The sequence below is a fragment of the Ruditapes philippinarum genome, unplaced genomic scaffold (assembly GCF_026571515.1).
Source record: "Ruditapes philippinarum isolate M1 unplaced genomic scaffold, ASM2657151v2 ctg920_1_1_1_1, whole genome shotgun sequence".
NCBI classification, from domain to species: Eukaryota; Metazoa; Mollusca; class Bivalvia; order Venerida; family Veneridae; genus Ruditapes; species Ruditapes philippinarum.
The window spans coordinates 154,180-178,958 of NW_026857627.1; the positions used below are offsets into that span (position 1 = coordinate 154,180).

General features: G+C 32.3%; 2 protein-coding genes across 2 annotated transcripts; both read left to right on the forward strand.

Moving 5' to 3' along the window:
- Nucleotides 1-1,106: 1,106 nt before the first annotated feature.
- Nucleotides 1,107-3,189, forward strand: LOC132750389 (beta-2-glycoprotein 1-like). Its single transcript, XM_060740355.1, has 4 exons — nt 1,107-1,179; nt 1,615-1,821; nt 1,987-2,196; nt 2,948-3,189. The coding sequence occupies exons 1-4, from the start codon at nt 1,107-1,109 to the stop codon at nt 3,187-3,189; spliced, it is 732 nt and encodes a 243-aa protein (XP_060596338.1).
- A 1,703-nt stretch (nt 3,190-4,892) lies between these two features.
- On the forward strand, nt 4,893-24,534 carry LOC132750391 (sushi, von Willebrand factor type A, EGF and pentraxin domain-containing protein 1-like). The gene is made up of 17 exons (XM_060740357.1): nt 4,893-5,120; nt 6,008-6,214; nt 7,157-7,336; nt 8,795-8,974; nt 10,475-10,651; nt 11,233-11,409; nt 11,585-11,761; nt 11,900-12,076; nt 13,262-13,432; nt 13,831-13,971; nt 16,916-17,041; nt 17,826-17,951; nt 18,541-18,662; nt 19,152-19,499; nt 20,479-20,680; nt 21,362-21,650; nt 23,872-24,534. Exons 2-17 carry the CDS (start codon nt 6,079-6,081, stop codon nt 24,167-24,169), a joined length of 3,027 nt encoding a protein of 1,008 aa, XP_060596340.1. The 5' UTR covers nt 4,893-5,120; nt 6,008-6,078; the 3' UTR covers nt 24,170-24,534.
- Nucleotides 24,535-24,779: the final 245 nt, after the last annotated feature.

Below are 24,779 nucleotides of genomic sequence, written 5' to 3' on the forward strand. Positions count from 1 at the left end.
CGATTTGAGATTTTTGGATTAGAGGTATAAGCACGAGTATGAATTCATTTTTAAAGGGATATATTGCTTAGTTTAGTGATTGGTTAATTAAACTAATATGTTGAGAAATTTAATTATTAAAACATGTACATTGGAGGAGAAGTAATAATAGAAGAGAAAAAGAGATAAGGAACAAGAGAAAGAAAGAAAGTCACTTTACTACTATGGAGTTGGAGGACCGTTTTCTTTTCAAACGAATATTATTATGTATCAAATCTTTTTGTTTTTTGTATGTATTTATGTATATGTGATATAGTTGTTTCGTTTTGAGCACCGGTAAGTGAATTATCGCCGTGTAGTAAATTATTCAATGTTACAGTTTGTGATTTGACTTAAATTGTTTATAAGGACAGTGCGGTCATCTTGATACATGGGGCAGCGGAGGAAATAGTGTTCTGTATTTTCTATTTCACCACATATACAAAAAGGGCTGTCTATTATGTTTTTAGAAAACAGATGTTCTTTCAGAGAGCTGCAATGTGTTCTTAGTCGTGTATGTATTATTTGATATCTTCTTTCACCTATATAGTAGTGAGCTGGAACTTTTTGGACATCTTCATTTAGTCTTTTTTTGAAAATTGCAAGCGATGGTGCATTTCTTAATTCGACAGGGAGATCATTCCAGTCTTTAATCGAAGATGGTAAGAATGAATTTGAATAAAGTTGAGTTTGACAGAAAATATTTCTAGTGTTACTTGCATTTCGTAAGTTGTATACTGAAGTTTGTCCTACTGTGTTTGGAACTATGGAAGATAGATATTGTGGAGATAGGTGATTGAACATTTTATATAGCAGAATTAGTTTGTGTTTATAGCGTCTTACTTTTAGGGGTTGAAAACATGTGTCTTCATACAGATTTGAGAAAGAAACAAGTTTCGTTGTACCAGTTATAATTCTGCAGGCTTCAAGTTGGATTTTTTCTAACTCGAATTCATCTTGTTGAGTAATATTATCCCAGACTACATCTGAGTATTCAAGAAGAGGCCGGATGAAAGAAAGATATATAGTTTCGAGTGATCTACGATCAGTGATGAATTTTAAAGACCTCATAATATTAAGTCGTTGCCATGCCTTTTGTGATATGTTCATTATATGGGTATGCCAAGTTCCTTCAGATGAAAAAGTTACTCCAAGATGTTTGTGAGTGGTCACCTCATTTATTTGTATTCCGTTCATACTAAGGGGAGGATGAACAGGTTTATTAACCTTACGGGAAAAAATGACAGATTCAGTTTTATTTGGATTGAAAGTGACAAGCCATCTGTTTGCCCATACAGTAATTTTTATATTTTTATATATATGGTTTATTTACTTGGTCATGCTATATTATGCAAATTAATACGTTGCTCTCGTTACAATACGTTACTTGAACAAACATGACACTCAAAAAATCTTGTAGGGTTTATAAGTGTTTCTGGTTTTTTTTTTCTTTAACCACTTTAACCACAAGGTTAGTTTTTGTTAAACGTGAGTGACGAGAAAACGTTTAACCACCAACCACCATAGGGTAACCATTCTGACTTTCAATTACATAAAAAAGAGAATATTTTGTGCAATGTACTGTGTTTTATTCAGATTGTGGAAACCTAACAGGTATCAATATAACTAATGTCGTTCACAGACGTCTAAATAATGATACAAAATTTGAATCAACAGCAGATATAGACTGCGATGACGGATATTTTATTGAAGGTAGAAATCAAACAGCTGGAATATCAACCCAACAAATAACATGTTCTGATAAAGGAACATGGATCAATATGCCAGTATGCGTACCTAAAGGTATGAAATTCATTTTTTCATACATAAATTATTCTTATTTTTATAACGTTTTATTTTTATTATACTTATATTTCTCTTTTTGTTCAATAAATGATCATAAACTATGTTTGTTTTTAACATGTTTTGAAAAGTATTAATGATTTACATTTTTGACATTTGTTTCAGATTGTGGGAGATTGGATGAACTAAATTTAACAAATGCTGAAAACAGAAGTCTGATCAACAGAACCACAATATATACGTCGCTTGCGAATATAAGTTGTGATGAGGGATATAAAGAGTTAAATAGTAGCCAGGTATCAGGAATAACAAGTACTGTGATTAGATGTAACGAAAACGGAACGTGGGAAAATCTACCGAAATGTGTCAGGAAAGGTATTTATTCATTTATTTGTAATTTAACTGTTTATTTAACTTATTAAGACCGCTTTCACTTTTATATAGTTCATTTTAATTATAATGATACGGCTTAGAAAAAATGTTTAATTATTTTCATTTATATTTGTGTTGCGATAAAGGTGTTACAATTATTGCTTATCCTTAATAAATAAATATTTCATGGATAATCATACGTTACATGAACAACAGTTTCATGTAGGTTTATGGTTATTGTACCTATATTTGCTTATTTTCTAGCAAACGTGTTATAGAGATGAAAAATATAAAAAAGACTATGTGCTTTCTTTTATCATGATTAAATATTATAAGTTAATATACGGGCTTTTTTGAAATCATGGGTATCGTAAACTAAGATCGGAAATCAATTCATAAATAGCTAATATTCAAATTTATCAGACATGTCTTTTAGATTTGGAATTGTTAAAGTATATTAGCCAAAGTATAGTAAATGCAAAAATATGTTTATCATTAAAAGTTTATATTTTTGTTAATAAACCAATGTTATTTAGGTTAATTACTATCGTTTCTGAATCGAATGACATCGACAAAGCTTTTAAACAATGTTAACCAAACGTCAAGACATGACATTGCCAACTTGTTTGATTTACAGAAAACTGTTTGTTTATTTCTATTTGTTTATCAGTTATGGTCATACATGGTCAATATGCTTGGTCATGCTATATTGCATGCATTTTAATACATTGCTAATCTTATTTTTTGTGTTAAGATTGCGGGACTGTGAAGCAACTTAACCTAACAAACCTTAACCTATCATCGGTACAACTGCATGATGACACCGTATTTAACTCAACGGCAGATGTAGAGTGTGAACGTGGTTACTATAACGAACATGGCACTCAAACATCTGGACTGTCAACAACTACACTAACATGTTCAACGAAAGGAAACTGGGAGAACCTTCCATCTTGCATACCTAAAGGAATGTACTGTTTAATACAGACACTTTAATATATACTATATTTTTTGTTCTTTTTACAATAATGTCTCCAACAATTTTGGGAGACATATTGTTTTTGCCTCCGCCGTCTGTCTGTCCGACCGTCTTGACGTCCTACCTAACATTTTGGGTTTATATGACTATGGAAACAATAGGTCACAATTAGTTTTTCTTTGATCATTTTCATTCAGAAAAGTTTTATGTGGCTTTTTTGGTTAAATGTGGCTTTTTAATAACAATGGAAAAGTCACATAAAACCAAAATCCGCCCGTCCGTTGAAAGCTATTCTCCCACATAAAATGGGTCTAAAAAGATCAACATATTTCTTTACAGTTATTAAATATACATAGAAGTAAAATTTGCAATTTCCACGAAATCACTTTGTCCAAACGGTTGTTATGTCTCACTTTACGTAAATGAAACATCCCTGTCATCAATCCGTTAACATGTATCGAGCAGGACAGCTTATTGCAAGTAAAACTTACTATATAAATGTCGATTTTAAACTGGATTACCGAAATATGTTCACTCTTTTTCTTTTATTTTCTTTCATTGATTTATTGTGCAGCAATCGATTGCAGGATAAAAAACTTGTCAAGCGCACAATTGTTTCACCCGCAACCAACGGATCTACTTGCAAAAAGTTAACGGTTGTGTTTATAATTTAAGTCCATATTTACAAAATAAAAAGTGGTAACAGTTTAAAATTACTAACCCTAGTTGTGCATATGGCCGGCATGTTTCGCTTCCCTGAAGAAAATGGCCGCCAGAGCTATAGATGGCTAAATATGTTTTCCGGCTTTCACAGGTGAATTACTACTGAAATATCCATGAAACTTTACAGGAGTGATCAGTATCACCCCTAGTTGTGCACATGGCCGGCATCTTCCGCTTCGCTGCACAAAATTGCCACCAGACCTTAAAATAGAAAACTTTATCCGGCTTTTACAGGTTAAACTGCTGGGAGTAATTCTATAAAATTTCACAGGAGTTATCTGTGCCATCCCTAGTTGTGTATCTTGCTTGCACGTTGACCTTCGCTGCACTAAATGACCGCCAAAGTTATAAACAGAAAAATATTGTCTGGCTTTCAAAGGACAAATTGCTGGTGGAATCAATTAAACTTTACAGGAGTGATCAGTGCCATCCCTATTTGTGCATTTCACCGGCTTATTTTGCTTCGCTACGCAAAAGCTTAAAATAGAAAAGATCGTGTCTGGCTTGCACAGTTCAACGTGCTGGGGGATTTAAATTGAACTTTACAGGAGTGATCAGTACCATCCTTAGTTGTGCGTATCGCCGCCATGTCTTACTTTTCTGCAAAGAATGGCTGCCAGAGCTATAGTCAGAGAGATCTTATCCAGCTTTCATAGGTCAAACTGCTGACAGGATTTTGACATTACTTTACAAAATTGATCAGTGCCATCCTTTGTTGTTCATTTCGTTGGAACGTTCTGCTTCACTGCACAAAATGACCGCCAGATCTTTAAATAGAATAATCTTGGTCAATTTGCTGGCGGAATTTCAACCACACATAACAGGAGTTATCACTATCATACCTAGTTTTGGGAGACATATTTTATATGACTAAAACCATTTTAGTTTAACAAATAAATTTCTTATATTTTTTGAGATTTTGTTCCCTGTGACCTTTGCTATTTAATTCTTATTTCAAATTTAATTGAGAATATTATTATTAGCATTTCATAATATTTTTATTCTTATGTCATAACAGTATGTGGAAAACTAGAAAACATAAGTTTGACTAACGTCAATGAAAGGAATTATATTAACGACACAGTGTTTACATCAATCGCAAACATTAGCTGTGATGTTGGTTTTAAAGATAAAGATGGAGACCAAACCGAAGGAACATCAACAAAGATAATAACCTGTCGTGAATCAGGCGATTGGACGAATTTACCGACCTGTGTCAGAAAAGGTAACTATCTAAAATATGTACACTATAATAAAGCAAAATACAGTTTATTATTGAAGTCATAACTATTCAAGTAAACGCAAAGATTTGTGATAGCATTTTGTTTTATAAATAGAATAGACGACGTCATGATATAATGAATTCTAAAAGTAATATAACAATTACGAATAATAATAAAATACGAGTAGTCCTTCGAATGGCGATTTTGGTAATATAATATTTCATGATTGTGAGGAAAGAAATATGTGCCATTTCTAATTGACTTGCATGTAACTCATTCGGAAAAACTCGACTACACACTGTCCTGAGATATGTTTGAATACAGCTTATAATGATACCTTTTTTAAATTTGTTCAATTTTTTCATCGGAAAAGACTAGATGTAGATAAATTCAATTATTTTATAATTATATACGTGCATTATAATTTTAATATGATAAATGTTCTCTGGTGGTGCAGATGAGAAATGTTCTCTGGTGGTGCAGATGAATAGAGTAAATATTTGAAAATATTACTCCTGCTTACTTCATGAACATTTAGAATCGAAATGCTCGGTTCTTATTTCTTAAAATGTTTTTTGTTATCATTTCAAAAAACAGAGAAATCAGTTCGAATCTAACAGATTGGATTGTATTAGTCCTTTTGCAACTAATTTCATTTCTAGCTTATAAAAAGTCGTTAACGAGTGTCACGCAATTGCAGTCTCTATAACAAACACAAAACCGTTTTTAAACTAGCATGACAAAATTGTGGAGTTTAATTCACAAGTATGAGATTATATAAAAAGGAAGCAAAATGATGAAAAAGAATTCAAGTTACTTTTTTGACGTTACATTGGAGTAAAACCTTTTCGTAGAATTCATGTATTTGAAAATTCTAATGTGTTTGTAGATTGTGGAAGTGTTACACATTTAAACATCAGTAATGCAAATATTAGACGTCAAAAGAATGGTACAGAGTACATGTCAATTGCTGAAATAGACTGTGATACTGGATTTTATAACAAGAACGACAACCAAACAAGTGACATATCAACAACAAATATAAAATGCTCTGCCAGCGGAAAATGGATAAATATGCCTACATGCGTCCTTAAAGGTAGCAACATCAGTATCATCTAATTATCAAGCGTTCAAATTTATTATAAAAAAGGCTTAAGATGTTAGAGGACAAATAAAGTGAACTCATTTTTTTCATACTTGATAATTTTCTCAGAAATTTAAATAGTGATTAAAGGTGATAGTTTTAGTACGTAACAGCAATTGTAATATAGTCAAAAAATTGATATTACTTGTTTGAAAATTTTAAGTAATTTATTTTGAAAATTTTAAGTAATTTATAGATCTTTTTGAATCAACTAAATAAATATGGCTATATTTTGTCAGAAAGACTATAGTATACCTTATATATTGTCAGTACTTATAATGAAGTGATGATTTCGCAAAGGGTTAATGATGACAAGTTCATAGGAAATTCCATCCGATGTTTTCAAAAATTCGCTGTAAACAAAAATGCCAGTATTCAGTGGCGACGCTAATGCTGCGCAATTAAAGTAATTCGAGTCATTATCGCGATGTAACTTTTAATTTTCTGTTTGTTGATCCAATGATACCAAAATCGAAAGAAATATGCCATTAAGAACAAAACGCAATAAACAATTTACGTCAACACGTAGTTAACCATCTATGATGTAGAAATACATTGCCATTTGAACGTTCTTAGGTTTGTCATGGTATAAACAGCATATTATAAAAGGTTTTTAAGCCAACCAGAAATTAATTTAAATCTTATTATATTGAATATCTAAAATAGTAAACAGCAAGCACTGGTAACTTACCTTTCTGACAAATTTTCGGATTAATGTTAAATTCTGATAGGCATGGACGGCCGCTTGTACTTTTCTGCATCGTCCATGAGCATGCTTCATCAAACCGAGCATGCAATACATGTACTTTAAATTTTGACTTTTTGGCTCTTTACGTAAGAGTTTTTCTATTGTACAATAATTTTACTCTTTGTTTTTTTGTGTTCAATTTGAAGATTGTGGGAAATTATCTTCACCGTCAAATGGTATAATCAGCTATGTCTCAAACATGACTACATTTGCATCTAAGGCAGTGTATATATGTGACAATGGCTATCAATTGAATGGGTCTGACACTATAGAATGCAAGAATACTGGGAAGTGGAGCGATTATACAACATATTGCCAAATAAAAGGTATGACATTTTTAGTATTATAATACTGATTTATAAATTCCATTATCAATACTTTTTTAGAAAAATACACAAGATGAGTTATTTTTAAGATACAGAAATTTATTGTTTTCGGTCATCAAAATGTCATGCATATCTAGTAAAAAAAAGTCTTGTTGTCACTCTAGTAGCTACTGTTATCTTCCAGCCACTTGCCGGTACTGGCTTTTGTCCAAATATCCTGAACATGTGTCAGAAAGGTAGTTAACGCTAATTTATATCTCAGGTTTGCATATAAGTCAGCTGGGATAAAACAAATAGTTCACACAGACAAGATATTGACCTTTTTCATGCTCTAAAGGCTACTGTTTTGGCCTAAATATTCTGGAAATTGTAAATAAAATGTCTAGATACATTTTAGCTCAATTTTGTAAATGGGTCTCTTGGAGTTGAGGATTAGGCCACACCACATAAATATGGAAATACCTTGTGAATCAAATGGAAGCTACTTATTTTTTTCCGGTGCAAAATAAACCCAAAAGAAACAACAACATGAAAACTGGCCAGAAAGGTTGTCAAGATGATAACTAGTCGAAGTTCGAATATCTGTCATCTTGGGTAAAAAAACTAGACACAGCCCAAACATCGAAAAATCTTATAAAACACATGGGATATCATTTTCAGCCAAAATGTCTTATTATATCAGAAGGGTTGTTGCAATGATTTCAAGTACAAGTTAGAAAATGGTTTACTTTTGGTCATAAACTAGTTAACAAAGCCCAAATATGAAAAAAAACTATTTAACACTCCAAAAGATACATGTTCTATCGAAGTATCCCATAAAAACTGTAAGATAATTTCTATCGCAAGTTCAAAAGCAGAGGAGGGTTCCTCTTGGGTCATAAATTGGACCACAGCCCAAATATGGATGAAAAAACATTGTTAATAAACTGCAAGACTACAGGTTACATTTGTGTCCAGTATATCATGATATATTGTCAGAAAGGTTGATACGATAATGTCTAGCCCAAAATTGAGTATCATTCTTCTGCTTTCAAACATTTTGTCACACAACTTTGGAAAAGCCTTGTTAACTCTTTTGAGATTTTTATTTTTTATTCCAAAATCAATGGTAATATGTCAGAAACGTTGCACCTATGATTTCTTGGTCATGTTCGAATATGGGTCATCGAGGCTCAAAAACTGGGTCGCACAGCTTAAATTATTGAATTTTGTACCTGCTTTCATTCAGGGCTAACAATATTATTTTCCATGTCATTAAAAGACTTATTATATAAATAATTACGGAACGATATATTAAGTGCCATCATGTATAGTGAGTTCCTTGTGAAAAGAGATACAAGCTTATGCTGGAAACAATAATCCTCATCTTAGTTTAGTCAAATATGAAAAAATGGATAAGGATAGATTGATTTAATTCTTTCCAAAGTCATGTAAATTAATATCCTTTGAATTGTATAGACTGTGGAGTAGTATTACCCCCTGCAAATGGTGATATAGTATTGCATCAGAACAGTACAGTTTACGGTTCAAATGCTACATACATCTGTGATGAGGGCTACAACATGATTGGTCAAGCAAACATAACATGCGAAGCTTCAGGAAACTGGGATAACAAGACAACCTCTTGCAAAATAAAAGGTTTGAATTCCACTGTATTTAAACGAACAAAAAGCTTGTGAATTTCAGATTAAATTGTTTCATTTTTATACAAAACGTATCATATGAAAACTCAAACTCTGAGCAAGTAAGATGTTAAGACTTTTGAGATAGATTAGACTATGTATTTTACTAAATAATGAAACAAAAAAGCAGCTTTGATATTTTAGTTCACACTTTCAAATACAGATAAAGAAAACAAATTTAAACTTTGTATTTCTTAAACTGTGTCGTTTCATTTTTTGCGTCACCCGAGGATGATGATGATGAAGGAGAAAAAGTTTCATATTGAATTAAATCACATATGGTCTTTGAGCATTCATCAATAAAACACATGCGATCAATGAAATGATATATTGCAAAATGGCAATAATGAAACATACATGTTGTTTTGTAGGATAGATAACCTTAAAACTACTCATTAATTACCGCTTCGTTATCATATTCAAAGAATTGAAAGATAAAATCAGACGGTTTTATTCTGCATACATGTTTAATAATCATGTAAAACTGTAGAATACGCCTTTAAGAGAACAATTAATGCAATATAAGTATTGAAACATCAATACCTTAAAATTATTCAAAAATTCGTCATTGATCCCTGTCCATTCAAAACTATCCAATAGGATTATATTTTTATTCTTTCATTTTAATCGTACATGCCATTAAAAGAGAGGGTCAATTCAAAATCTGATGAATTAAAAGTGAAAATTGAAAATATTGATGTAGTTATCATTTGGACGCATATCTTTTTTAAACCAAAACAACGATGTACACGTATCCTGATAAATTGATAACATTTGGTACGAGCTTTATTTTAGATGAATTTATTAAATGATATAAAACAAAATTCCGGAAACAAAGTGATCTCTCGGAAGCATTAATCACAACAAAAGTACATATGAATTGCAGTCTCGGTTTGATTGAGTCTGTACATGAAAGATAATGAATAAGTGCAACATCCCTCACGCCCCCTAGCACCGGCTTGAGCGGTACTCAATTCTCAACCTTTAAGTCAGAGATACATGTATACATGTAGTCAATACTGAGATACATTACTCGTAAGCACAACTGACTTAAAAAGTGAAATCAATTTAAGATTACTTTACAAAAGAAAAGAATTATTGTTGTTTTCATTGCTTCCGGGACATTGCCACTTTTCCACAACAACAGGTGTGACGTGTGGTAGCTGTAAAACGTTGCCATGTACTTCACTTTAGTGTTGTATTTATTTTATTTATTTTTTGGTTCTACAGTATTATTGATTCCAGCATAATTAGCGTTGAAGATTGAATACCGGTTAAGCCGGTGCTAGGGAGCGTTAACGATGTTACAAGTTTATAATATCTTTCATGAACAGACTCAATCAAACCAAGTCTGAAATGTTCATATAATATTGATGTTTTCATAGCCACCTAAGGAACATCCTTTTTCCAGATTTGTATCCCTTTATAAATTTGATTATTATTTTTGGTGTTTTAGACTGCGATTCACCTGAAGGACCAACAGACGGAAACGCTACTGCAGTCAATGGAACAACTTACTTGTCGATTGCAAAATACGTGTGCAACGAAGGATTTGATCTAAATGGATCAGATACAAGAATTTGTCAGGCCAATGGTTCATGGAGTGGAAGAGTTCCAACATGTGAAATAAAGAGTACGTAATTTGTACATGTTATTTCTTTGAATCCACTATATTGCATTTTCAATATAGTACTGTCAGATCATTCTTCTTTAACAAATTTGTCTTTACAATGCCATTATATTTGATTAAAGGAAAAAGCTTGAATAAAAAATAATCATGATTTGTTTTTTCTTTAAAATATAAGATTTCATACAAATATACAATAAGATAAAAAAAAATATACAAATGTAGTTTAACCGTATGTCTAAGACAGGTATGTTTTAATTGATTTTAGAGCGATGTTGTAGGACATGTTTGGGTTCATAGGCACAGAAATAAAATCACGAAAATTACGTTGATTGATTTGATCAACAATATGTTATTGTACTACGATACTTAAATAAATTCAATCTGATTTGCGCATGGAAGTGGTTGCTTTGGTAAGCGGTCTAAAACAATTTGCATTTTTGGTTATAAGCCGGTGGTCGCGAGTTCAAATACCAAGTGCCGGAGTGGTCATTTCATTTTATTTCTGTGCATGTGAACTTAGATCGCGTTTTCAACATATTTTGTTGGGTCAAATGAGTTTAAAAGTGTCATATTTGTTTTGTAAGACTGTGGTGCCATTCAAAATCCAACAAATGGCAAGGTCAACACAGAAAATGGAACTGAATATAAGTCTGTAGCCACATTCATCTGTGAAACGGGATATACGTTAATTGGTGATAACATGACAAGTTGTGAACCATCAGGAAACTGGAGTATTTACAGTCTCAATTGCACTATCAATGGTATGTATCGTTATTGTTTCTTTTTTACTTGACATAAATCCATATTTCAGAGTCTGGTAACTAAATGCTTCACACTATCAATGTTTAACCTTTCCGAAACGTCTCTTTTAAATTTCCTTTTAAACCATTTAGTTATAATCATATATTGATATATACGTAACTCCGATATCTTCAGATTGCGGACATCCAACAAAGCCAATGAATGGTTCTGTTGAAATATCGAATGGAACAACATATCAGTCATTAGTGACATTCAAATGCGACGTAGGTTTCGAAATGAATGGAACGAATACATCTGAATGTCAAGCTAACAGTAAATGGAGTAATGAGGTCCCACAATGTATCATAAAAGGTAAATGAAAACAAATACTTGTATAACGTCAGCTTTAATCCGATTATTATGACATTAAAATAAGTTTTATATTTTTCCATGTCAAATTAATGAAAGCAAAACTAAGAGTGACAGTTAAAGTAACTCCGATACTTTCAGATTGTGGACCACGAACAAAGCCAATAAATGGTTCTATTGAAATATCGAATGGAACAACATATCAGTCACTGATGGCATTCAAATGCGACGTAGGTTTCGAAATGAATGGAACGAATACATCTGAATGTCAAGCTAACAGTAGATGGAGTAATGAGGTCCCAAAATGTAACATTAAAGGTAAATGAAAACATCGGATAATTATGACACTAGACCATGATATATATATATATATATATATATATATATATATATATATATATATATATATATATATATATATATATATATATATATATATATATATATATATATATATATATATATATATATATATTCGTGTCAAATTTGAAAATCAGAATGAATAAATACAATATGAAAAATATGTATTAAGATCATGTAATTATTGAGCGAGTGCATTCGAATTACATTTATCACAGAATAGGAAACTTTTAATAATCTTTTACTGACTGTTCTGTTATATATGAATCTACCAAATTAGATATATCGTTCGGAAGCAGTTGCTTACGGGTTGACAAATATTAGCAGTATACCAGAAAGGTATAAAATATTTTTTTCCAATTTGATAACTTTTTTTGTAAAAATTAGTGTTAACGTAGGACGGAGAGTCTCAGTTCGATATCGCAGGACCGTCGGTGTAACTATAACAAATAACAAAACAAATGAAAATTAAAGCAAATGTTACTTTTATGAATTGTATTAGATATATAAGACATCAAAATTTCATAGTTAATGTACATATAGAATGAATGAGGTGGGAAAATAGAAAAAAAATGGAAAAACTTCCGAAAAAGAAAAAATAACGGCTTACCGCAATGGTGGTCGGAGCGCTTCTCATCCTATATGACGTCAAATTTCAAGTTGAAGTTTGACGTCATTAAGTGATGTCATAAACATGTCCATTGACAAAACACTTGCTAAAAGCAATTAACACACAAAATGAGATAAATTTAAGTTGGCAAAAGTGCCAAATAAATCCGAATACTTTAAGTAAAATAATTTTACTTAAACAGGAAAATTGACCGTATTGTGTTTCAAAAGTACTAGTGATTGTATAGTATTGGTATTACCACAATAGAGTAAGACGTCAGATATAAATAGAACTATAGTAGATAAAATTTGCAATCGAATCAAGGAAGTAAACTCGAAGTCTTAAAGTTGAGAACAGCGATGACGCTGTATGATATCATTTAGTTACTTGGTTATATCACGTAAGCCTGATTTGGTTTTGATTAATTTTATACTATTTTGTCATAAACAGCGGCACCGATTACTTAATTGAACGTTAAAGATCTTCCCTAAATATGTCCATCTATAACTTACTTTCTTTGTATATTGTCTCAGACTGTGGTGACCCGAAATGGCCAAACCAAGGGAAAATTTTATCCAAAACAGGCAATAAATATAACGATAACGTTACATACAGCTGTAACCAAGGATACGAAACATCTGACCCCGTTTTGGTCACATGTAACTCAAGTGGTAACTGGAGCAGACCTGCCCCTGTTTGCAAAGGTACATACAACATCTGAGATATAAAAAATTATCTCTTAAAGAAACTTTGATAAAGTTGAAATAGATTTAAATAGTAACAGAATTAAGGGTGTTGTTTCTTCTACATGTATTCCGAGAACTAATACAATAACTGATTGGGACAGTTTCGAAATTTTTCGTTCGTATTATAAATTATTTCTATTTATTAGAATTAGTTCACTTTAAATGTTTTTCTTTGAAATGCTTGCATTATTATAAAATGAGAGAATAAAAAAAAGATTGTACATGCCTCGAGTAACAACAGTATTTTCATTGGGATGATATTTTACTGTTGATCAGAACCTAATTGTTACTTATATACTATTTATAAACAACTTATATCCATTTAATAATACACGTAATTGTGCACTTTATTTAAGACATTAATGAATGTACTCGTTACACAAACGACTGTCACTTACAAGCTATATGTAACAACACTGATGGGTCTTACAAATGCCAGTGTCGAGAAGGGTTCACCGATAATTCCACGAATGGGCAGCACGGCCGGGATTGTCAAGGTAATGTATTTATCCGATAACTTCAATATTTCCTTTTTCATTTTAAGATGAAAATTAATAAGAATGTAAGATATTGAAAAAGTGACTCGGGGTCGACCAGAACGTTTGAGCAAATACATCTTTTATGTAAACACATTTTCAATATTTTTTAAGCCCAAAAGGCAACTAACATTACCTAGTTTTATTGTAATTTTTGAAAAAGAAAATACTAGCGATAACTCTATCAATATTTTATTAGGAAAATATTGGAGGGTTCCATTTCTTTTCAGATATATGTATTAATAAGTCCGTTCTTTTTGTTTGATTTCAGTAGTCCTGTAATAAAATTGTATCGTATTCCATTTGTGGGTTTCACTGATGACTTTCACTTTATATAATATTAATTTCAGTAATTGAAGATCACCCATTGTATATCACTCATATTATTTCACTCACTGATACCCAATTATTGTCTAACTGCAGGTCACTCATTGTGTACCAGTCAATGATTATGTGTATACCACTCACAGTAAATCAATCATTATAGATCAGTTACCGTATACTACTCACATTCAATCACTCATTATAGATCAGATACTGTATACCACTCACAGTAAATCACTCATTATATACCAGTTACCGTATACTACTCACAGTAAATCACTCATGATAGATCAGTTACCGTATACTAGACACAGTAAATCACTCATTATAGATCAGATACCGTATACTACTAACAGTAAAACACTCATTATAGATCAGATACCGTATACTACTCACAGTGAATCACTCATTATATAGATCAGATACTGTATACCAATCACAGTAAATCACTCATTATATACCAGTTACCGTATACAACTCACAGTAAATCACTCATTATAGATCAGTTACCGAATACTACTCACAGTAAATCACTCATTATAGATCAGATACCGTATACTACTCACAGTAAATCACTCACTATAGATCAGATACCGTATACTACTCACAGTAAATCACTCATTATAGATCAGTTACCGTATACTACTCACAGTAAATCACTCATTATAGATCAGATATTGTATACCACTCACAGTAAATCACTCATTATATACCAGTTACCGTATACTACTCACAGTAAATCACTCATTATAGATCAGTAACGGTATACTACACACAGTAAATCACTCATTATAGATCAGATACCGTATACTACTCACAGTAAAACACTCATTATAGATCAGATACCGTATACTACTCACAGTGAATCACTCATTATATAGATCAGATACTGTATACTTCTCACAGTAAATCACTCATTATATACCAGTTACCGTATACAACTCACAGTAAATCACTCATTATTGATCAGTTACCGAATACTACTCACAGTAAATCACTCATTATAGATCAGATACCGTATACTACTCACAGTAAATCACTTACTATAGATCAGGTACCGTATACTACTCACAGTAAATCACTCATTATAGATCAGTTACCGTATACTACTCACAGTTAATCACTCATTAAAGATCAGTAATATCACTCGTTATAGATCAGTTACTGTATACCACATACAGTAAATCACTCATTATAGATCCGTTACTGTATACCACTCACAGTCAATTACTTATTATAGATCAGTTACCGTATACTACTCACAGTTAATCACTCATTAAAGATCAGTAATATCACTCATTATAGATCAGTTACTGTATACCACTCACAGTTAATCACTCATTATAGATCAGTTACTGTATACCACATACAGTAAATCACTCATTATAGATCAGTTACTGTATACCACTCACAGTTAATCACTCATTATAGATCAGTTACTGTATACCACTCACAGTTAATCACTCATTATAGATCAGTTACTGTATACCATTCATAGTCAATCACTCATTATAGATCAGTTACTGTATACCACTCACAATATATCACTCATTATAGATCAGTTACTGTATACCACTCACAATGTATCACTAATTATAGACCAGTTACTGTATACCGCTCACAATGTATCACTAATCATAGATCAGTTACTGTATACCACTCACAGTGTATCACTAATTATAGATCAGTTACTGTATACCGCTCACAATGTATCACTAATTATAGATCAGTTACTGTATACCACTCACAATGTATCACTAATTATAGATCAGTTACTGTATACCGCTCACAATGTATCACTAATTATAGATCAGTTACTGTATACCACTCACAATGTATCACTAATTATAGATCAGTTACTGTATACCGCTCACAATGTATCACTTATTATAGATCAGTTACTGTATACCACTCACAATGTATCACTCATTATAGATCAGTTACTGTATACCGCTCACAATGTATCACTAATTATAGATCAGTTACTGTATACCACTCACAATGTATCACTAATTATAGATCAGTTACTGTATACCGCTCAAAATATAACGCTCATATATCATTTACTGTATATCATTTACAATATATCACTCATTATATCAGTCACTGCATATCACTTATATCATTCATTATAGATCATCACTCACTGTATATCACTCACTTTTTATTCTCACTGCATACCATACACTGCATATAACTCATTGTTTATCACTGGTTTTATATTATTCACTGTATCTCGCTCACCTTTTATCACTCAGTGTATAATATTTCCTTTATATCATTTATATATGAATATCTGAAGTTAATGACAATAATTATTTAAGGTATCCACAGGCACTCCACATATGTCTGTTATTATATAATTTTAGTATTACGTGATATAATTAAATTTTTCCAAAACATAAACAATGTTTTCAGAACACTGTATTTCTTTTTGCGATGCAATTTTAGTTTTCAGTATTGAAATTAATACTGCGATTAGCAGGAACGTATGTCAAAATTAGGACAGCTATGAATGTGTGATTATTGATAACGCTTGATTTGGTAATACCATATAATGTTTGTTTATATCAATATACAGACATAAATGAGTGTGCGGATTTGAAGAAAATTCAATGTGACAAGGATCGTTCACGGTGTGTTAATTACCTCGGAGGGCACGTTTGTTTTTGTCATCAAGGATGGACTGGCTTACACTGTGAAAATGGTAACTAAAACTGAAATTGCATGACAATAAAGTTACATTATGCCCACCCAAGAGTAAATCGCGAGTGGTAAGATCAAATTTAAATGACTTTATATTTTGCCATATTTGTTTTCAATTTAATAATAAACGTCACGTGAGTAATCAAAAATGCCCTTGGCCCAAATGAATATCTATAACTATCGTTAATGTTCAATTTATAAACAGAGTTAGGCAGTGCTTATATATTTTAGGCAGTTTTTATATAATTTATCATAGACTTTGTGATATCAGTTAATATTCAATCACCATTATAGATATATCAATTCTTTTGAAATATATCAGTGAAAGGATGGGCATAATGTCACTTCGAAATAATGTGCTCCATGCATGGAAATATTTGAACATTTAAAAAAACATTAGCCGCAACAAATTTTTTAATTTTTTTATGTTCATAGCTATCAAAATCAGTTTAAGATTCTACGTTAATATTAAATTGTCACAAAATCAAAGAAGTTCAAAGATTTTAAACGGTAATTTATTTTCAAAACTATCTATTGATATTTCATTTCGCGCATGAGTACATTTCGCTTATTATTTCTTAATTGTTGCAATGATAAGGTACGTGAATTCAGTTAGCATATTTTCATGCATATTTATTTTCAATTTACATGTTTTCAAATTGTTTGGGCATTTATGGTTGAGTGGAATGCTTCAAATAAGTTGCCATTATCCGCTATGAGTTATTCTTTTATTCTGTCTGATGTAAGATATTTGAGGTCGATAATTGAAATGATATATTTTACAGATATTGATGAGTGTAACGATACATCTAGCTGCGGGGTAGAAGCGTATTGTACTAATTTTTACGGAGGTTATAATTGCACGTGCAAAAAAAACTTTCCGAAAGGAGATCCGACATTTCATTGCTATGGTATTATAAGATTTACCTATATTTTCCTTGATACTTTGCCACCGTCTTTAATTACATACATTGCTTAAAAGTCAATATTTTTCGTACTTAACTTTAAGTGAAAATATTTTGTTTTTCATATCTAATTGTAGATGAATACGCCTCCATCTTCAAATCGTATCACATAATATGAAGTGTACTTTTTAGGTATATTTTGGTCTATTTCTTTTCAAAGTCCCCTGATGTGATATTTTCAAAAAATCTATCGTTATATCAGCCTGTGTTCATTAAAGATGTTTCACATTTGCATGAGAAAGGCATCAACTGTTGATCAACATTAATTGCAAAGTTTGAACTTCTAGTACATTCGAGCCGCGAACATAGTGCGTTTGCGACCAGCATGGATCCAGACCAGCCTGCGCATCCGCGCAGTCTGATCAGGATTCATGCTGTTCGCTATCAGTTTCTCTACTTGTTATAGGGTTTGTTAGCGAACCGCATGGATCCTGATCAGACTGCGAGGATGCGCAGGCTGGTCTGGATCCATGCTGGTCGCAAACCCATTATGTTGGTTTTGTCGTGACGCGGCTCATTTATTTTATGTTCATAGAAAACGTTATCATTGAATTGGTGACACCTGTAGCACCGTTCAGGGGAGATAATGAGCTGATCACCTCTTTTCCGATACACAACAGGTTTCCGTATTTTGGAACGGAGTATAAATCTTTTAGAGTAAGTCATAACTATCGGACAATATATAACAGTTTTGACAATTTGTTTGTTCTCTAAAGTTGATGCTTGCAAATATTTACACAGCTTTTCAAACGTTTAAAGAATATATGTTAATGTAAAAATATAGTTTTTAATGTTGACATCTTTCATTATACCAGTATGAAAAATATTTGTAAGAATATATTCATGAGAGCGAATGGCGCATGCTCGAAATCACTGCTTAACGTTTAAAACCCTACTAACACTTTGTTAGTGTGCATCTATTTGTATTCTATCTGTAAATTAATAATAAAGATATTTCATCGGATAAAGCTGCCTTAATAGCCTTCCAGATATACATGTAAATATTGAAAGCAATGATCAGAAAGATAAAACATTACTATACAGGTGTGTTCAAGTGCGATTAAAACGTTAACATGGGGGGCGGGGGAACATATCCATAAAATTATGTAGCATAATATGTAGATTTGTTATGTTTCTTATTTACAGCCGAATATGAATGGTTTTATAACACTTGGCTTTCAACCCTTGTATCAGAACTATGGACCAGAAACACCTACTGACTGGAAGACATTTAGCGAAGGTCGGACTGTGATAGCTCCATTCTGGACAAATCTAGACTCTACTAATCTAACTGGAGGTGTTTTTGTCCATCTTATGGAATACTACAGCGGTGATATGAACGATAGTCGACACAAAGACTTGGCAATGCTAGGAGAAATATTTTCAAATAACTTGAACCTTACAGACTTTAATCCGCGTGTCGCTATTGAAGCAACATGGCTGAACGTTACAAAATCATCCTATATTATACCAACAAGACTCATAAAATCTCAAGTAAGTTGAACAATTTTATCATTGAAATGCATAAACAATATAAGGATAACGCATCTTTTCCTTTGAATTATCAGCTGCATGGCAATGTGCATTAGTGCTTGTTTTGCACACACAAAATAATGTTTGTTAATGTTAATAACGCGTTTCAAAATTTGTTTTTTCGTTTTAAAGAATCGGTGGCGTCATGCTTTTCGCTTTCGAGTGCGATGTCATTAGACACTAAGTATTGAAGATGAAACTGCCAGAAAGTTAAGTATACGCACTCGGTCAATATGCTGCATGACTCAGTAAAAACATTCTTCTTGGCAAAATTACTCCTAATCATTTATAAGTCAATACTTGACATATAAATGAGCCGCGTCACGACAAAACCAACATAATGCGTTTGCCACCAGCATGGATCAAGACCAGCCTTCGCATCCGCGCAGTCTGGTTAGGATCCATGCAGTTCGCTATCAGTTTCTCTACTTGAAATAGAGTTGGTAAGCGAACAGCATGGATCCTGATCAGACTGCGCGGATGCGCAGGCTGGTCTGGATCCATGCTGGTGGCAAAACCCATTATGTTGGTTTTGTCGTGACGCGGCTCAAATAACAAATCGGGAGAAATATAGACCAGTCAGACAAATCTTACAGAACTTTTGGTTGTTGCCTTTTCTGCATTGTTTCAAGTTAACATTATAAAACCTATTTTACGGAATGATACGTGAAACAAAATTGAGTTCGTGACCTTCCTGACGACATGCATACAAATCATATACGTTTAGTTATCTCTTTGACTCTCTTATATAATACATAATTGCCAATATGTTATAATCATCGAAAACAGACAAAATATTTGAAACTGTGCTCTGTGTAAAGATTGATTTAAAAATCTGAATTAATTGATATGAAATGGTAGATGTTTTACTACAACAACAATGTGCTATTTAACCTGTACAAACAGTTAAACCTAATAAACGTCGAATTCGTTCTTGCAGAATGTGACAATGCAATTGATTCTAATTTCGGATGGTATATATTCATACCTTATGTTTAACTACGATCATGAGCAGTGGTCACTTAAACTTGACAAGAATATACCAAGTTCTGCCGGCTTTAGTTGTAAAGACAACAATGTTCACATCTTGGCAACAAGCAAAAATGCGAGTTCGCTGAACAACGATACCAACGTTCAATCGGGTAAAGTTAACAGATTGTGTTCCTTTTAAAATGTGTCCTAAGTTAATCTTATATCAATTATTTCAGATAATATCACTTAGTTTAAATGTTTATTTTTCAAATGGTAAGAATGATCACTTATAAAGCATCTTCATCGATTTATAAAACGTTCATGGTTTCTTTCCAAAAATGATGTTCGCTACTACCAAATAAATATGTTCATTACCATGCTCACTATAATTTTTAATAGCTCAAAAAGTGACGTACATTTACTATAATGGTATGCTCTGAATGTATGAAGGAACAGTTTTGCCGTTTTGGGCGTTCTTAAGGCCTTCTGTTCTTTTTTTCTATTTTGGTATAACCTGAAGCTCCGTTAACACTGAATAAAAGTAAAAATAATTTACAGTCAAATATTGGCCAGATACCGATCAAACATTTAGATACAATTTCATATAGTGTTGTAATAAATATAGGACTGGTGCCGATTCAACTATTAAATGCTTTGTGCCGATCCAATTTTAAAAATGTTTTGTTCTTAAATTCCGTTGCTGGCATGTCAGTTATTTATTAGATGCTGACCAAACCTCTCAATGTTGTATTTTCCTCAAATAGTGACGGGTACTTACATATTAAACATAAATAAGGTAATCATAGTCTTTTCCTAGGAAGTTGTGAAGTTGTTACTGTTGTTATTTTTAGGTCCTAATGGAAGGTGGATATTCGACGTTACAGACGATGATCCAGATAAAATTGCCGTTCTAAAAAACGAATCAGAGTGTCTAAAATTTAGTAAAAATGACAAAATACGAAAATGGATAGCGAGACAGCGATTGTTATCGTACGCATGCCCATGTGTCCAGCAGCAGATGGACCTCGATTACAGTTACCATATTGTGGAACCAATGTATGAGCATTCGAGTCCCAAACCAACGTGCTATGAGGCGTGGTTCTTTAACAATGATGGCGTGAAGCAGACATGTTGTTACAGGTATATATTTTTTTCTTTTAGGAAATACTTTTACAAGAAGGAAGTTTTTAGATATAAGTGCACGAATGGCTATGTTTAAAAATAACTAGTCTTTATATATATAATGTCTTGGTTGAAATTATATAATTTTCAAAAAAGAATAAAAAGAAATGCAAAATACAATTGAAACGCAAAGGGAAGAAAGTATCGAGACTGTTTTTTTGTTTGACTTTATAAACACTTACTTCTTATTTTTTGATGTTATTTGACTCCCGAGCTTTCTTCCTTTTCGAGGGATACTCATAAGCATGCAAATGGTTAAAATTTAAGTTGCGTTTAATACGGCGCTCCCAATCAATTACAAACAACGAGTCAGATATATTTTATTTGAAACCTCAAATTAAGATTCTTCATCCGAGGAAAAATAAATAAATACTTTTTTTCTGTTTGTTCTTTTAAGAACAAATATTTAATAATTAATAATATACTTAAAATTGCACTTTCCTCAGTTAACTTGTTAGGCTCATTATTTATTAAGCTGAACTTCTTAATAATACGACGACTTTATAGAACGTTTAACCAGTTATGAGAAACAATGTTGTCATGATTAAGCAATTTCATTAAAAAGTTTTGCAAAATCAGGTTAAACGCTTGGTCATTCCAGTTCGAAGTTGTTCGATGAGATTTAGTTGGATTCCTATGAAACTTTACATATGTTCTAATGTTATTATGTTGAAGTAATACATATTATGCTAAAACGTCTTGCCTCGTGTCAGTTACTCCTTGGACATAAATATTGCACCTATTTTGCTTTTTCTAAGGACTCAATCTGCATTTTAATCGGCTGTGTTGTTATATGGAATATATTATATCATGTTCAAATTGGGTAACGTAAGTAGCAGATCTTTAAAAAACGAAGAAAAAATAAACCGTCAAGAAAAAGAAGTTTGTTATTACCTTAAACGATTTCAAAAGTGTCCAGTGAAGATGAACGCTAGATTATTAAACTATTATGTGTCCTATGCATTTCATTCCAGACCTTTGTATTTATCAGTTGCTATACATTTGTTATACATTTGCCAGAAATTATACGCTTCACTCGAACTGTCTTTAAGCTTCCAAGATACGCTTTTAGAAATAAAAAAACTAAACACTGGCATACAATTGGTAATAATGATTATTCCGCTTACTTTTAAAAGTATCTCCATGTTTTTAAGATCTTTGTCCAAGGACTTTACTTAAAAGGTCGCAAGTGTGTCGTAATCGTTCCTTTTCAATAAAAAGCATAAACTCTTAAAGTCAACAATCATATGATCAAAATAAGTGACGATCATTTTTAAAGTATCTAAACTTTCTTTGTTTTAATGAAATTTATGCAATATAATTAAGGATTTATTGCAAGTAAGATGTAAAACAACTAAGGAAAGTAAACCTAAACATGCATAAATATGTCATAAAGGTAGCAAAATGTAAACGAAAACATATTCACTATTCTTATACAAATTGCCAAATAATCTACAGAAGCAAACGATTGTTTATTAGCTCCTTTTAAGCATGATCATAATAAAACATTAACATGAAGGAAAATGTTGACCATGTCTGAGCTTTAAAGACACGTATCTTCGTCTGATGCCATGCTGAGTGAAATGTTTGCACATGCTTGACTGGAAGGCGATAGAACGATGGTAAAGCGTGGTGACAGTACAGTATAACAATGGTGATAATATGATATCATGATGGTGAAGCGATAGTACGATTCTAACAGTACGATAGTACAATGGTGACAATGAAATGGGCTATCACCATCGTACTGTCATGCTTCGCCACCGAATTATCGTATTCTCACTATCGTACTGTCGCGCTTTTCCACCGTATTAGCATACTGTCACCATCGTACTGTCAAACTCAAAGAAAACTTTCTGGCACAAACGGAATACCGTAGTTTTCAGCGTGGGTGCTAAAACAAACCAGGTCTCGAGGTTATAAAACTTTTTTCTGAGTTTTCTCAAATCCTAGGTTTTTCGTTGGTCTGTGTACATTCTGCGGGAGTTTCTGACCAATCAAACACCCGAGATCTGAGCTTGAACTTAGAAATTTCTTTGTAATCTTGGGCCAAGGAAATCTTGATCTTCTTCATAATGTCAGCATATTGCGCCGAAAGATACCTAGGACAAGGAGGACATAAAAACTGTGTGATACTAGAATTCAAAATTTTTGAAGTTGTATTTATTTTTGTTTTTAGTTATGGCGCTTTAAAGAAGGATTTTACAGGAGGTGGTTTTGCAACTTTCAAGCCAGACACTTACAATATTATACAATATTTCTACATGTGCTGCGACCCAAACACTGACAGACACCTGTGCCATCTTTTTTATGAAATGAATCCGCCTGATGACTGTTCTAGATTTCAACCTGCAGACGAACCCGTTAGCAGGCACAAGCGTTCACTCTTTGGATTCTGGATCAATGGGGCTGGCAAATTATATTTAAACGTTTTGTATATTATTGTTTTACTTCTATCCGTACAGATAATTAACTAACAGAAACAATATACGCTGATATGTATTTTTTGTTGAAAGAATGGAAATTAAATCTTGTTTAGTGAGATAAAAGAAATCTGTTAAAAAATATGAAAACATTTTTTACATAATATGACAGCTTTTAACAACCCTTTACCACTGGATCAAATATACCTCTGTATGAAAAATATATTTTCGTCCGTGTAGTGAAAGTGAACAATTGTTCTTTTTAAGTTATGGATTTACAAAGAAATTGCATTTCTAGTAGTATAAAAATCTCATGTGTGATAAATGAAATGTCGCTGATTTTCTAGACATAAAGAGACTGGAAATACATGTAACCATGTTTTTTAAATTTGTGTACCATTTAACGTCTGGATACAATACAGACGAACAAAGTCATTCACTCGGTCCGTTTATCCAAAATAATTATTTGTATTGTGCAAGCTGCCCCCCCCCCCCCCCCAAAAATAAATGGAAAAAGTTTATAAACGCCTCCACTCATGCTCAGAATAATACAATTATCAATTCAGATTTCTTTCCTAGTGAATTGTCATTATCTTTTATGTATTAATTGATTTGAACCCATTGGAGTTTCTTTGCTTTAATTTAATTTTAGATACAGTTTTCC

Bases quoted from the DNA above. Each gene is read 5' to 3' on its own strand.
- LOC132750391 (XM_060740357.1), top strand. From the start codon at position 6,079: ATGTCAATTGCTGAAATAGACTGTGATACTGGATTTTATAACAAGAAC. The intron at 10,652-11,232 runs GTACGTAATTTG...TTGTTTTGTAAG, and splicing joins TCCAACATGTGAAATAAAGA to ACTGTGGTGCCATTCAAAAT. The intron at 11,762-11,899 runs GTAAATGAAAAC...CGATACTTTCAG, and splicing joins CCCACAATGTATCATAAAAG to ATTGTGGACCACGAACAAAG.
- LOC132750389 (XM_060740355.1), top strand. From the start codon at position 1,107: ATGCCTTTTGTGATATGTTCATTATATGGGTATGCCAAGTTCCTTCAG. The intron at 1,180-1,614 runs GTGAGTGGTCAC...TGTTTTATTCAG, and splicing joins AAAGTTACTCCAAGATGTTT to ATTGTGGAAACCTAACAGGT. The intron at 1,822-1,986 runs GTATGAAATTCA...CATTTGTTTCAG, and splicing joins GCCAGTATGCGTACCTAAAG to ATTGTGGGAGATTGGATGAA.